Consider the following 13,111-nt stretch of genomic DNA (forward strand, 5'->3'; position numbering starts at 1 on the left):
GCATTTGGAATAGTGATTAGAATAGTTATTTGGTCATTTATCCCTTCTCAAAGCAAATGAGAGTTATGCTTCTAATCTTTTTTCAAAAATCCGTAACTCTCTACTTCTCCCCATGTATTTCTATCCTTCACCAACTATCTTCAGTGGGTCCAGCAGCCCTGCTTGCTGAATGCATGGAGAGATATGTATTGGTAAAGAAAACAACACTGAAGGAAGGGAATACAGCTTTTACAAGGGCATGTAAGCTGCTGTTGTAGACTTCTTTATATTTTACACTGAGCTACATGATATGGCCCATACCTGCTTCAGGATGCCTCTGTCCCCTTTTCCAAGGCAGTAGATCTGCTTTTGCTCAGGATTAGGGCCTGTCCTAAACCATTGTTTCAGGAATAACTTGATTGCTGGCAGTCCAGAAACAGCAAATAATTTGGTGGAAAGTGATATAGTTAACATGAAGAGCTTGATGTTTATGCAGCAGAACACCTTCTGAAATTATTATTTTGATTTGGAGAATAATCATAGTGAAGTGTTATGCTCATATTGTTTATTTAGGTTATGAGAGTGGTTTTGCGTGGTGAAATGGAGAACTGAGGCAGAATGAGGGTTGTAGTTGGCAGTGGGGCTAACGAAAGTTGTGATGACCAAAATATGAGAAAGACGTCACTCAGACCTTAATTAAATGCTGGCAATATGTTTAAGGAAGAAATTAAGAAGAATAAGAATAAGATCATCAGTACTGATCATCAAAGGGCAAACATCCAGCTATGTTCAATTTAATTAAAATTGCAGAAATAATTGTGTTGAATATTTTTGTCAAATTCTAAATTATATGGCTGATATGACTGAAAAGTCATCACTTTTTCGATGTCATTCCGACTTGATTGTGAATTTCTAGTCTCTGATGCCAAACGTAGCGGGTTCAAGTCCTTAATTGGTATTAAAGCAACTTGAACAGTATTATTGTTGGTTTTGAAAAACATTGTGAGAAAGACGGCAATTAAAAGGCCTTACTTCATCATGACGTGCTGTTTGATTGTGTGGCCACTGATGCTCCCTGCCCTCTCTCTGAACGGTAAAAAACTCCATATTCTTTACACACTTTCTGGTCCAGCTGAAGCATGTAACACCTCGGCCACCACCTCTTCTCTGAGCTTCCACCCTCCCATTACGTTTGCCCAGATTTCCAGTATCTCATTCAATAAAATTGTGCAGATATATTTGGTGGGAAGGAAGGTCAAGTGGTGCTCTATCCCTTCCCGCATCTTCTGAACTATCTGTCCAGACAGCTAAACAAAGTCCCATAATTGCGCTCCAGAGCTGCTGTTCTCACCACTCGTTACAGAGGCCTGGATTGACCCTGTGTGCTGGAGGTGCAGGTGTTGTCGCTGTATGAAACTCCAGCGCGGAGCCCAGAGCAGCATTTTGCTGACTTCCCCATAGGCACTGGGGGGCTGCTGCTAGGTCCCCCTGAAGCTTTCTCTTCTCCAGGTTGGAAAAGCCCAGTTTGCTCAGATACCTGATGTTCTGTAGTAAAAAAGGATCTTAATAGAATTTTTCCAATTTTTTTTTTTTGGGGGTTTAGTGCAGAACGCACAGCTGCTTGGGGAAATTTCATCCTTTCTTCTCATAACTGTCAAAGGGAAGTAAAACTTATGGAGCATTTTTGAAATATTTTTATAGGCTTTTTATTTTGTCTGTACATGTTTCTATCCCAGACCTTCACTGAGGTCTGCCTTGTGTTCCTCCATACATTAAGGTGAAAAATCATTAGATATAATTGCAAACATTTTGCTTTCGTGTTATACTTCTGCACTCCTGATTGTTGCACAGTCTTTTTTTTTTTTCTTTTTACGTTAATGTACTTGGAATATGCTGTAGAGGCTGTCACAGTAACCATACTAAAACATGGAGGGAAAGCAGAAATGGAGATACTTGTCATCAGAAAGTTGGCAGGTCGGCTTTGTCGCTGGTACAAGTTGTTTTACTGCCACTGGAGTGCCATGAGTTCTCAGTCTGAGGGCCATGGGCTGTTCACAAGCAGTAATCAGGTGCCCGTGAGCCGCTGAGCTCCAGCGTAGCCCGTGCTGTGTCCAGAGGGCTCCGAGTGCTTTTGGCAGGCGCTGAGCTCCTCATGCAGTGACAGGACGTCAGGAATTTTGCAAAAGCTTTGAAAACCAAGTAGGAGATGGCACAGCTGAAACATTTCATCCCAGAAAGTGCTAGTGTTTGAAGCTGACTTTAGTAAGAAATGACCCATGTTCCCAAGGCTGTTTTGCCGATCAGGGATGCTATTTCATGAAAAGAAAGGGGCTTAATGAAGCTGTATTCATGCATTATTGTAATTCTGATGAGAATACATTCTCATCCAAGTACAAGGCACTCTTCAGAGTTAGCATGTGAACTCATGCCTGTCTGCTTCAGTTAAAACTGTGGATTGTTGAAATCTAGTCCTTTGACATCAGCAACAAGTTTAGCTTTAGACAGAATTCAGACAAATACTGCAAGACTTAAGAAACTTGAAAATCCAGTTGGTTTGAAGATATTGTAGGATTAGCTCTTTAGTTGTTGTCTAAACTTTTTTATTTTGTATTTGTACAGAAAGATTGCTTTTCATTCTGTAATTTTAGTTACAGGACAACTGTGAAGCAATTTTTCATTTTTTTAAAATTTGCTGTCAGCAAAAAATTGCTCATGTTGTCATGAGAGAGAGATGATTTTAATAAGAATGCTGCTTGTTAGTACCCAGCAGCTATGAACTATTCATTTGATATCCACATTTGTTGAATCTTGTTGACTAAGTAATTACAGAGCCACTTGTCCGCTAAAGTTCTCTTTCTATTAGATTTATTTTTAAACAGTGTTTTCCAGAATGTGCAAATCTAAATCATAGAAGTGCAGCAGTGCAGCTTGTTTTGTAGGCCATAGCGAAGCTCCATGCTATGTAAGAAGCTTAATGCAGTGATATTTTGGGGTTTTTTTTCTTGTCATTGGTCCCCTTCCCCCCGCCTCCGCCTTCATTCAAAGCAGAGGTTTGAGGGGAGCAAACACTCTCTAAAGGGAAACTAAAATTGACTGTAGCAAGGTGCTTTCATTGTTCAGTGAAGTATTTTAGCAAGTGCTTAATGCTAACACAAAGGTGCAAGGCATGGGGTTAAATGACAAATTGCAGCCTTCTATTTAGAACTATGAGTATAATATATGATGATAATAATTATATCCAGGCTATAGCTATAGGTTTGCCAGTTGTACCCATTGTCTCGAGATCCCCTAATCCTATGAAAATATGGTTCCCATACCCAATTACAGACCGTGGTAGGTAGAGAAAAAGGAGACCTAATGACACAAAGTTGAAGTGTTCCATCCTCTTCTCTGATGTCTTGTTGTCCACTGAACTGGTTTTTCACACTTGCTTCAATGGACTGGTTATTTGCCACAGCTTGAGATCCGCCCTCCTGTTCCTGGAGTGCTTCACATTGAAGGAGTTGGTCGTTCCTCTCAGACCACATTGGGTCCCCTTATTTGGAGCTGCCCGTATCAATAGGAGTCCTCCACCTCTTTCCTCCACCTCATAAGCCTGACACGAAACCTAATGTTTTTTGTCTTAAACTCAGAGCCCAGTCCAAGAGCTAGAAGCTGTTCGTGTTCATCAGATGGGCTGGCTCCTCTGCTGTGTTTCCCACTTCATACCAGAGTCCTGGTGTGTTGTCAGCTGGGGGAAGGAAATGCAACTGCTAGTGCTTGACTCTGCAATTGTTCAAACTCTGCAAAGACTGAATTAGCAGTCCCTGTCCTGGAGGAATGGAATGTTAAAACTGAAGTGTCAGAAATCTGATCACAGCATTTAAGCGGTTCAAAGAGTCCCGTTCCATTCTCTCTTGCCCACTCCCTGGATGTGTGCACACAAACACACCGGAGCCCCATTACCTGCTACAGTACTTGCAAATATCTGTGCACATTCCCAATTTTTGTAACAACCTCCTGTGCAACTGGGTGCCTGTTACCTTGCACATCACTATAACCAGTGTTGACTTCAGCAAAACCAGGTGAGAGGTGTTCCCACTGCTCTCCCCCCTCCTCCATCGCATTCTGTCTACCTGTCTGTGTCCCACAGTTCACCCCGTGAACACACTCAGCACAGCAGACCCTGTGTTTTAACATGAGCTGGTGAGACCCTCGTGACACCTGCAGCTGGTCTGAGTGTACCCAGGAGCTGCTCGCACTGCCCTGTCTCAGGAATAACCCAGTCTGCAAAATGCAGTACACACTAGCATGATACTGGGCTGCTCAAATGCCAAGAAGTCATAGAATCATAGAATGTCCTGAGTTGGAAGGCACCCACAAGGATCATGAAGTCCAACTCCTGTCCCTGCACGTGACAACCCCACAGTTCACACCATGTGTCTCAGGGCATTGTCCAGTCTCTTGAACACTGTCAGGCTTGGGGCTGTGACACCTCCCTGGGGAGCCTGTTCCAGTGCTCCACCACCCTCTGGGTGAAGAACCTTTTCCTAATGTCCAACCTAAACCTCCTCTCCAGAAACTGCAAATGAGATAAACACATAGTGATGGTCTGCCGGAAGGTGTGATGCAGCACCTCGGTCAGCCATGCCCTTGGCTGTACCCACTCACCTGCATCACACACCAGGTGACGCCACAGCCACTGACCTGGCCGCAGACCCATCTTGCTGTTTACTGACTTGTTTCACGTATGTTCAAGGTGGGATCTTGGTACTTAGCCTTGGATTTTCTTGCTTTTCCTTCACTTTCTCACATATTTGAACAGTCCTAAAATTAAGTGATGCCGCTGGTGGCAAAAGTGTTCCATGATTAATGTTCAAATTTTAGAGTGTCTTGTTTTCCTATTGTCACCTACTATCTCCGAAATCCTAAAATGTCTCCGTTTCACTGTGTCTGTGTTCTGTCTCTTTGCCAGTGAGTGCTGTTACTGCTCATCAGTGTTATCAACTTCTGTGATTTCAGTCATGCATCTCTCAATACTTAGGGCAGGGGGTTTGGAAGTTTTTCGATTGCTTGATCAGATGAATCTTTGGGTTTCATGATAAGATATCTGACTCTTTTGTCGGTGTTTTCATTGCTTTTCCTGTTTTTCTAACTTCTCTGAAAAACAGGTCAATACTTAAACTAGAACATCGCTTTTCTCCCATCTTAGGGGTTGCTCCACAACTTGATAATCAACTTCAGGAGCAGATGATTTGCATGGATGCAGAGCACATTTCAGCCTTTGCTGAGCCAGTCACTAAGCTGGCAAAATACTATTTGCCGTTTGGTCAGTTTAGTTTTTTGTTGAGTTGGCGAGCTGAATTTGGCTCAGCAAGAGTTGACAAGTAGCAGAGCTGGCAGACAAGGAGGTGCAGGACCATATGGCCAAGAGCAGGGGAGTGGGGAGCAAGGGCAGACTTTGGAGAGGGCAAGCCATTAATTTGGCTCAGCTGTGTTGTTAAGGCATGCTCTCCGTGAAGCCAAAAAATACTTTGAATGTCATATAAGCATGTCATTCGTTAAGACTGTGCCATAAAAGCTCTAATTCCTGGTAGTCTCTTCTTGTGGCTACCCACAAAATATTGAGGTTAATCAAGATCAGGTATAGGATTCTTTCTAATTACAGAGTTGGTCTACAAATACAACTATCTTTCTGCATGGTTTTTATTTTTCTGTTTCAGAAGGAAGATGTCATTAACGTGGAAAGGGACGAAAGGCTGTCTCTTCGGAAGCATCGCTTCATGCATTTTGCATCATTGGAATACGAAGGAGAATATTACATGACACCAAGAGATTTCTTGTTCTCAGTAGTGTTCGATCAAGTTGAACGTAAGTTATTTTCTCATCATTGTATTTGTGAAGGTAAAGAAACTTGCAGGTTCCCTTTTTTTGCAGTGATTTGCAAATCAGAGATAAGGTCTTTTATCTGACATAAATCAGCAGAAGCCAATTTATAAATGTTTTGCATATGGATTCTCAGAGTCGCCACCACTCTTTACACCAGTGAAGTGAGGCTGATGATTTAGAATGACTTGATGATGACATTACATCTCTGCATAATTTGCATGTCTGATCAGTATGTAGTTCCTCAATTACTTATATGCCACAGAAAATAGTAGGATTGTAATATAATAGTGTTCATACCTTTCCTGGCCCCATTATCTGTCTATGCACTTCACCAGTTAAGTACTCTGTGACCTTTTTTCTTAAATGAGGCAGTGATAGGAGTAACTAGAATGAGTGTAATGAAGCATTGAGCTCAGCTCCAGGTTTCTGGTTTCAAATCTCCTCTGGTTTGTACAAAACCTAGTTAAAAACAAATCAAAATTGTATGCTTGTTTTGAAAAAGTACTTCTAAAAGCATGCTTTCTGAGGAGAGGATAGGACCAGAACACAGATAAAAAGCTCATAGGTTGTTTTCCCCCTTTCCTCCTGGTTTTCTGGCCTCATTAACTCTGCCCCATTTGTTCTCTTTGTATTAGCTTCCGTAATTTCCGTGTTCCAATAATTTTTAAAAATTATATCTGTTTTTTCTCCAAAAATATAGCTTTTACAGCTTTCCCAAGAATTTTTTGCTTTAGAAAGATTAAGTTCTCCAAGTTTCAGAGAGGATTGTCACTCAGAGGACAAAGCTGCTGAGGGAAAGAGGGGGAGCACATTATCTAGCAGAAGCCGTTCATAGCCGGGGATGCTCTGCCCAGCTGTCCGTCAATGTCCAAGTGACTTGGTGGTATTGAACAGGAAACACAGATGGGAATTCAAGGTACTGTGGAAAGGTTGGGAGACAGGGAGGAAGAAGGAGACCTGAACACACTTCGATTCAAGCCCACGGGAAACCAGGGGCAGAACAGAGCTTACTGAACTGCAAGTGGTCAAAGAATAAGACACGAGAATCTGTCATAACGAAAGTTCTATCGCATCTGCCAAAAATCTATAGGTGATAAGTATACATGGCTTCACTGCTGACACACAACTTCTAATATTATACAAAGCTGAATATAAATCCTTAGAAGGACTTGTCCTTAGGACTTGTTCTCCTTCATGGAGACTCTCAAAATAAGCTTTATTTTTTAATATATGGCTAGTGGAAAGAGTTCTTTCTCCTTCAAAACTTAGATCACTAAGTTAAAAACCTAGAAGGGATTTTCTTTCAAGTTTTCCAGCCTGAAACACTGAAAGACAGTGAATACTGAAATTTTCAGTTTTGAAGGTGTGGGTTTCAGACAGTTGTCTGTGAAAAAAAGGTTAGAGAAATAAGTGTTTTTCAGTTTTAGCAGTTCATACATATTAATTGGTTATTCCAACTATAATAGTACACATGCAGATTTTTAATGAAGTGATATGCGGATAAGATTTATTTGTAATGCAGCCAAGTTAATTTTGGTTACTTTGCTAATATGAGTAGGAAACAGTGTTAAGCAGAAAATAAAAAAGAATGACAAGAAAAAACACGTGAAAAAAATCTTTGCACTAATGCATATTTAGCATTTCAAATTGAGGTCAGGCATAGACAATTCATAGAAAAATGTTAATACGTGAATCTAATTCTCCTAAACACGTTTTTAACCATCATTCATGTGAATTCTTTGACCAGTAGCATAAACACAGTGGTAAGCGATTCTCTTTAAGTCACATTGCTTTGGATTTTAGGTTTTCTTCTAAATTCAAGTAGACATAGCATTTGTTAGCAGAGAAATATGGTGATTTAAGTATTTTAAAGGCAGTGTTTTGTTCATTGTGTTTAGAAGAGTTTCATATGAGGAAAATAAACAAGTCTATCTCAAGTGGCTGTCCATGTATATTCAGAGTAGATCAAGATGATAAACTTCATAGGAAAGCAGCAATTATTTTTTAAACTTTCTGCTTATATAATAAAATTAATTCCCTTTCACCCTGAACAGTGGTTTAGAAAGGAAAACGAGCATGCCACCACTAATCCCAGAGAGCCCTTCACTTACTGGCATACTTTGATGCAATTTTAACATGATAGTAAATACAAATGGTGACTCTTTTAATGCTGAACTTAAAGCTGTCATGATTTGGTTGTTCTCAAACTATTTTTGATTAATCACTAATTATTAACAAACAAACAAAACAAAAACAAACAAAAAAGAGAAACAAACAAACAAAACACCTCTTGAAAAAATTTGGAGCACCCTGCCAGTAACCATTCATCTTCATAAACGTTTGCTTGGAGTTTGCCAGTCGATTGCTGTATATAATAATATGGAAGGCTTAGGGCTGTTCTAAAGTTTTGTTTCTGCTGATTTGTGTACAGATAACAGGCAGGAACATAACAACCAGCCTCAGGAGCAATTTAGCTTTGTACACCAAGAAATATTGCTGAGGTTGATCACAACATTCTGTTGTTTTGTTCCCGTTCATAGATAAACACTCCTGAAGTGGAAAAAGGCAAGCGGAAAGAGGGAAGGAGAAGCAGTTATGGGTTGGAATTAGGAGTCCTTGTCCAACAGCCTTGGGGTGTTTTGCTCACTCGTGATTGTCATTGGAGAATTACTTTGAAATCTCCTGTTAGTTTTTAAGCGTAATTCAATTTGGAAAAGAGTAAATACGGTGTTGTGTAAACCAGATGAGTTGTTGGTGCTAGATCAAAAGTGCTGACGTTAGAAAATAACAAAATATTTTAGCTATGTCCAGATTGTCAAGTGAATTCCTGTACACAGTTGGGTGGAATTTATTACTGAAGCGAATCTTGGGTGTGCCCTTTGACAAGGTTGCAAAACATGAAATAAATTATGATTTATTATAGAACACTTTCCCAGATAAGAAAACAGATGAACTGTAGTGCAAGTATATCAACTGTCATCCAACCCAAGTGATCTTGAACCCTGCTTGGTAGACCTTAGTTCACTAGTTCTGCTCATTTGTTTCCTGGTACATGAGTTTCTCTATTACTCATTTTCTTTAAGGTAGGCCAAAGATTGTGAAATGTTTGCATTCCTATTTATTAAATCACACCTGCAAAGTTATTTACTGTCAGAGTGATAATGAAGAAAAATATTTACCATCCTGCCATCTAAGGAGAATGAGCTGATAACAAATACAGAGTTTCCTGGCAGACTTAACTTTGTTTTGCGTGTTGACAAAGAAAAGAATCCCCTAAAGGAAGAAAGGCATCGTCCAAAAAAATTTGCTTGCTTTTACACGCCGTGTTTCAGACTGGATTATCTTTGTAAATATTTGCCTAATTCTATTACTGTCAGTTATTTTATGGCAGGAAACAGCCTCCTCTTTATAAACAGTGGCAAACAGTACCTGATATGCGGTAGTGTGACATAGCATTTGTGCTGGTACAAAACACCTACAACAGTGGTTTTTACCAGTTAACGCAGTGTATACTAAATACACAGTCGGGATTTTTGGATTCATGGCTACATGCCATGTAATCTCGTGTCAAAACAATGCTACCATAGGGATATGTGGCAAACCATTGCAAAACCAGCAAGTTCTCTGGGTGATCTGTGGGATGTTAATGTAAACCATCACATCTGATGCAATGACAGTTTAGTGAAAAACTGTTTTCTCTTACTTTTCTTATCATGATGTAAAAACTTCTCAGTGTCTAGTTGTATCTAATAAGACTAATATGAACTTGCTGCCTTGCATCAGAAATTCTAGCATTTTTAAGATAACAGGTATAAAAAGGATAAAGCTCAGCTGACGTGCACTGAATTTTCATTGCAATGCAAGGAGAATTTTTAAAGGACCCTTCCAGCTTCATGTAAACTTGTGTTTTAAACAGTTATGCATACTTAGGCTCATAGTCCAAATTATACAGCCAATATTGTGTTAGAGGTTCTTCATGGAAATATCGTCTCTGGTGTGCTGTTGTTGTAGAACACATTAAAAAAATCTGTGTTACATTTTGCAAAGGACTACAGATGCAAGAGTCTTTCAGAAAATGAAGATTTTGCAGTACATTAAATCTGGCTTGTGTTTATGTTCATTTTTCTGGAGATTATTCCATTCCAGAAATACCTTCCTCTTTCAAGTAGAAGACAAAACATTCAAGTTAGCTCGTCTGATAACAATCAATACCTGGTAAATAAAGATCTTGATCCTTCTGTATATACTCAGTCCGTATTTAACGTAACATAGCATCTTCACATCCCGAACCACTCCTTTATCTGCGGTAAAGCAGATTTTCCTGTGATCTGTAGCACCAGTGTGCCCAACACAGTATTTCCACGGTAGAGTCCTATCTGTCAGTGAGTACCAGTGTGTTGTAAGTTTGCTGAGAGAAGTTGTTTGGGTTGGTTAAGCTTTCTGTGAAAACGTGGTGGGCACAAGGCTGTGGTATGTTTGCCGGTTTGGTAGGATGTGCGGCTTCACATTACCGCAGTGTCCACGTGGTCATGGCTGTGAATGCATCTGAGGAAGAGGACACAGTGCCGGACTGCGATGGCTGGAAAACCGAGTTCTCCGTTGTCCTCAGGGGACATGAGTGCTGGTGCAGTTGCGGGGCTTGGAGAGCCAGGAGGGACCGGCCAGCAGATGGGCACTTCCGAACAAGTCTTTTTGTTTCTGGATCTTGAATTTCTGCCTCTAGTGGGAGTTCAGGTGCCTATACTTCAGTGTCTTCATTTTGACCTGAATTTCATACACATTAACTAGTCAGACTGATGTGAGTCGTGCATGAGAGTCAGATCTAAAACCTGGGATTCAGAGTCAAAGATTAAGATCTAAGCTTGTGTTAAGTGGTGAAGCTCCATATAGGAGATGAGGTTTTAAATCTTGTGTGGGGAGCCATTGGCACAGCTGGAAATGCAACTAAATCCTCCTGAATTTCTAATGTGTTAAAAAAGAGATTGTTTTCTTTCTGTCTCTCCTTTTAGTACTTTTCAGCACTGATATGTTGTTGTTGCTCAAATCCTACAAACACAGTAGAGAACTCAGCAAGCTGGGTCATTTAGGACAGAGATGACCCCTTGCCAAGTGCTAGATGGAAAGTAAAGCAAAGGTGAAGAAGCAACGTGATGGTTTAAGGTCATTAAATGAATCTCTTCCGAATTTTAGAAAAATGAAGCAAAATCAGTCATTTTTAGTCATAGCTTTAGTCATCATTGTTTACTCATTTCCTAAAGTGGGGTTATGAATGAAGGCAAGTAATGTTCCTATTGAGGGATCTGCATGCATAAGCAAAGGTAAGCACACTGCAGAAAATTTCTGCGTCTGTAACCAGCCCATACTATGAATTTTTCATCTTCACCCATCCTTAATCACCCAAACAGCATTAGGAAATCCTACCACAATCCTAAGAAAGTCTTTAAAGTAACCTATTGTATACATTTGGCCTTGACCTATTGTATACATGTGTCCAAAGATAACATTAAAATTTATATTCTAGATAAAATATTAAGTTGTTTTGGATGAAATTATGTACCTCAGCCAGTTGTTCATAAATAGATAAGCTAAATAAGTTGAAGTTTTTTTAATTTTCTCCTGAGCAATAGTATGTTAACACTGATAGTGTAGTTACTTAGGCTGTCTGATGCAACACTGATCTTCATGGGATTGGTTTATTTAAAAATTAATTTGAAGGGAAATAGTTCTTTATCTAGAAGCATTAGAAATACTGCAGAAATTCCAATAATCTTGATAATGTATATCTATGTCTGTATTTATGTTGTGAAATAAAAATAAAGACTAACGCATTGCTGTAGCGGTTGCATCACAAGGCACTGTGTAACAGAATTAGCGATGGGGTTCTTCAGGTGAAATGGGGTCTTTCCCTGACAGCAATCAAGTCCAGTCTGTGGGCCAGGCTGCTTTCTTGGTGTATTAACCGCTGGCCACTGCACCCACCTATTTTTTTGCTCTCATTGTTTGGAACATCTTGGTAGGTTGAGAGTCAGAGGAAGGGAGGCGGTTGCAGCTGCGGTCAGAGCAGAGGCGCTGGGCAGAGCGGCCGCCGGCGCTGCAGCCCCTGCGGCTGCCAGGACACGTGCCCACTCGGGTGGAAGGATGGAGCGGTGGTGTTCGGAGGAAGGCAAACCATGGAGCAAAATCACTTAAGCAGCAGCGGGTTTTAGCATATCATTGCACAGGGAGGAGGTGTCCTTTTTTTACCCCTGTTCCATTTCCGTGCCTTGAACCATGTTACAAGACAAGGCTGAAAGTACCTGGGATACATTCCTTGTAAGGTCAAACAGGAAAACACGTTTTTGATCCTTAAAATTATATTCACGTTGTATTAATTACATTTGCATTTTTGTAGTTATGTCTGCATGAGACAACAGTAAGGTTATAATAAGCCTGTGGCTTTGTTGTGATTAATTCTTATTTTTCCCTTTGTGGCATTGCTGGCGAGCTGGAGAATGACGCAGAATCAGAGTTCTTATCTCGATTGACTGCAATGCTTACTGATTACATAAAAACTTTGGGAAGATGCTGTGTTTTGAAAATACATTACTAACTATTTAGCTTTCTGAAAAACAGTCGTTAAAGGAAGATATATTGCAGCTTCTCAATGAATGAAAGCATTGTTTTAAAATTCAGCACAAAAATAGTACTAATAATAAAACTAGTCAGGCTTCAGCAGAGTTGCAAGCAAGACGGCAAGTGGTCTCAGCACACATCTTGAAGGATTTAGTTATTTGAAGTGTGAAAGTTATTGATTATTTAATGGCATCTGAATGGAAAACAGATTCCTTAAAACAAATGAAAATATATTATGCGCATAGAGAATACTTGTAGTACAAGTAATGGAAAGATCTCATTATTAATAACAGGCGTCTGCTTGTTGTATAAACATCGTCTGCCTTAGAATTTCAGAAGTCTTGCAACAGTTTCAGCTTTAGTGAAGTATTCCACTTTTGTGAGATGCTACCATGGTATTTAAAATACTTAACAGAGAAGTCACTTTTGGTTTTTTTATACATGTGAGCAAATTTCAAGAACTCATACAATCTTTCTAGGTCTCTGAATATTTTTCCTGTTTGTAAAGATTTTTTATTTTTGTAGAATACCACACATTATTTCAACTACATTTATAACATACTTTCAGCATACCACGGAAAATATCTCCGGGATTTTTTTCTACCACAGCTTCTGAATACTTTTTGACTGATTACTTCAGTATTATTTTTTT

The 13,111-nt window shown here is 39.8% G+C and overlaps 1 protein-coding gene across 1 annotated transcript in view; it reads left to right on the plus strand.

Annotated features, from left to right (window-relative positions):
* The window catches only part of MICU2 (mitochondrial calcium uptake 2), a 116,108-nt gene that overhangs the window by 48,477 nt on the left and 54,520 nt on the right, over positions 1-13,111 (plus strand). The window contains exon 2 of the mRNA XM_065644959.1: positions 5,682-5,829. Within this exon, the coding sequence (XP_065501031.1) occupies positions 5,682-5,829 (148 nt within the window). The remainder of the gene's footprint in view (positions 1-5,681; positions 5,830-13,111) is intronic.

This window comes from Caloenas nicobarica, chromosome 1, assembly GCF_036013445.1.
Source record: "Caloenas nicobarica isolate bCalNic1 chromosome 1, bCalNic1.hap1, whole genome shotgun sequence".
In the NCBI taxonomy this organism is placed as follows: Eukaryota; Metazoa; Chordata; class Aves; order Columbiformes; family Columbidae; genus Caloenas; species Caloenas nicobarica.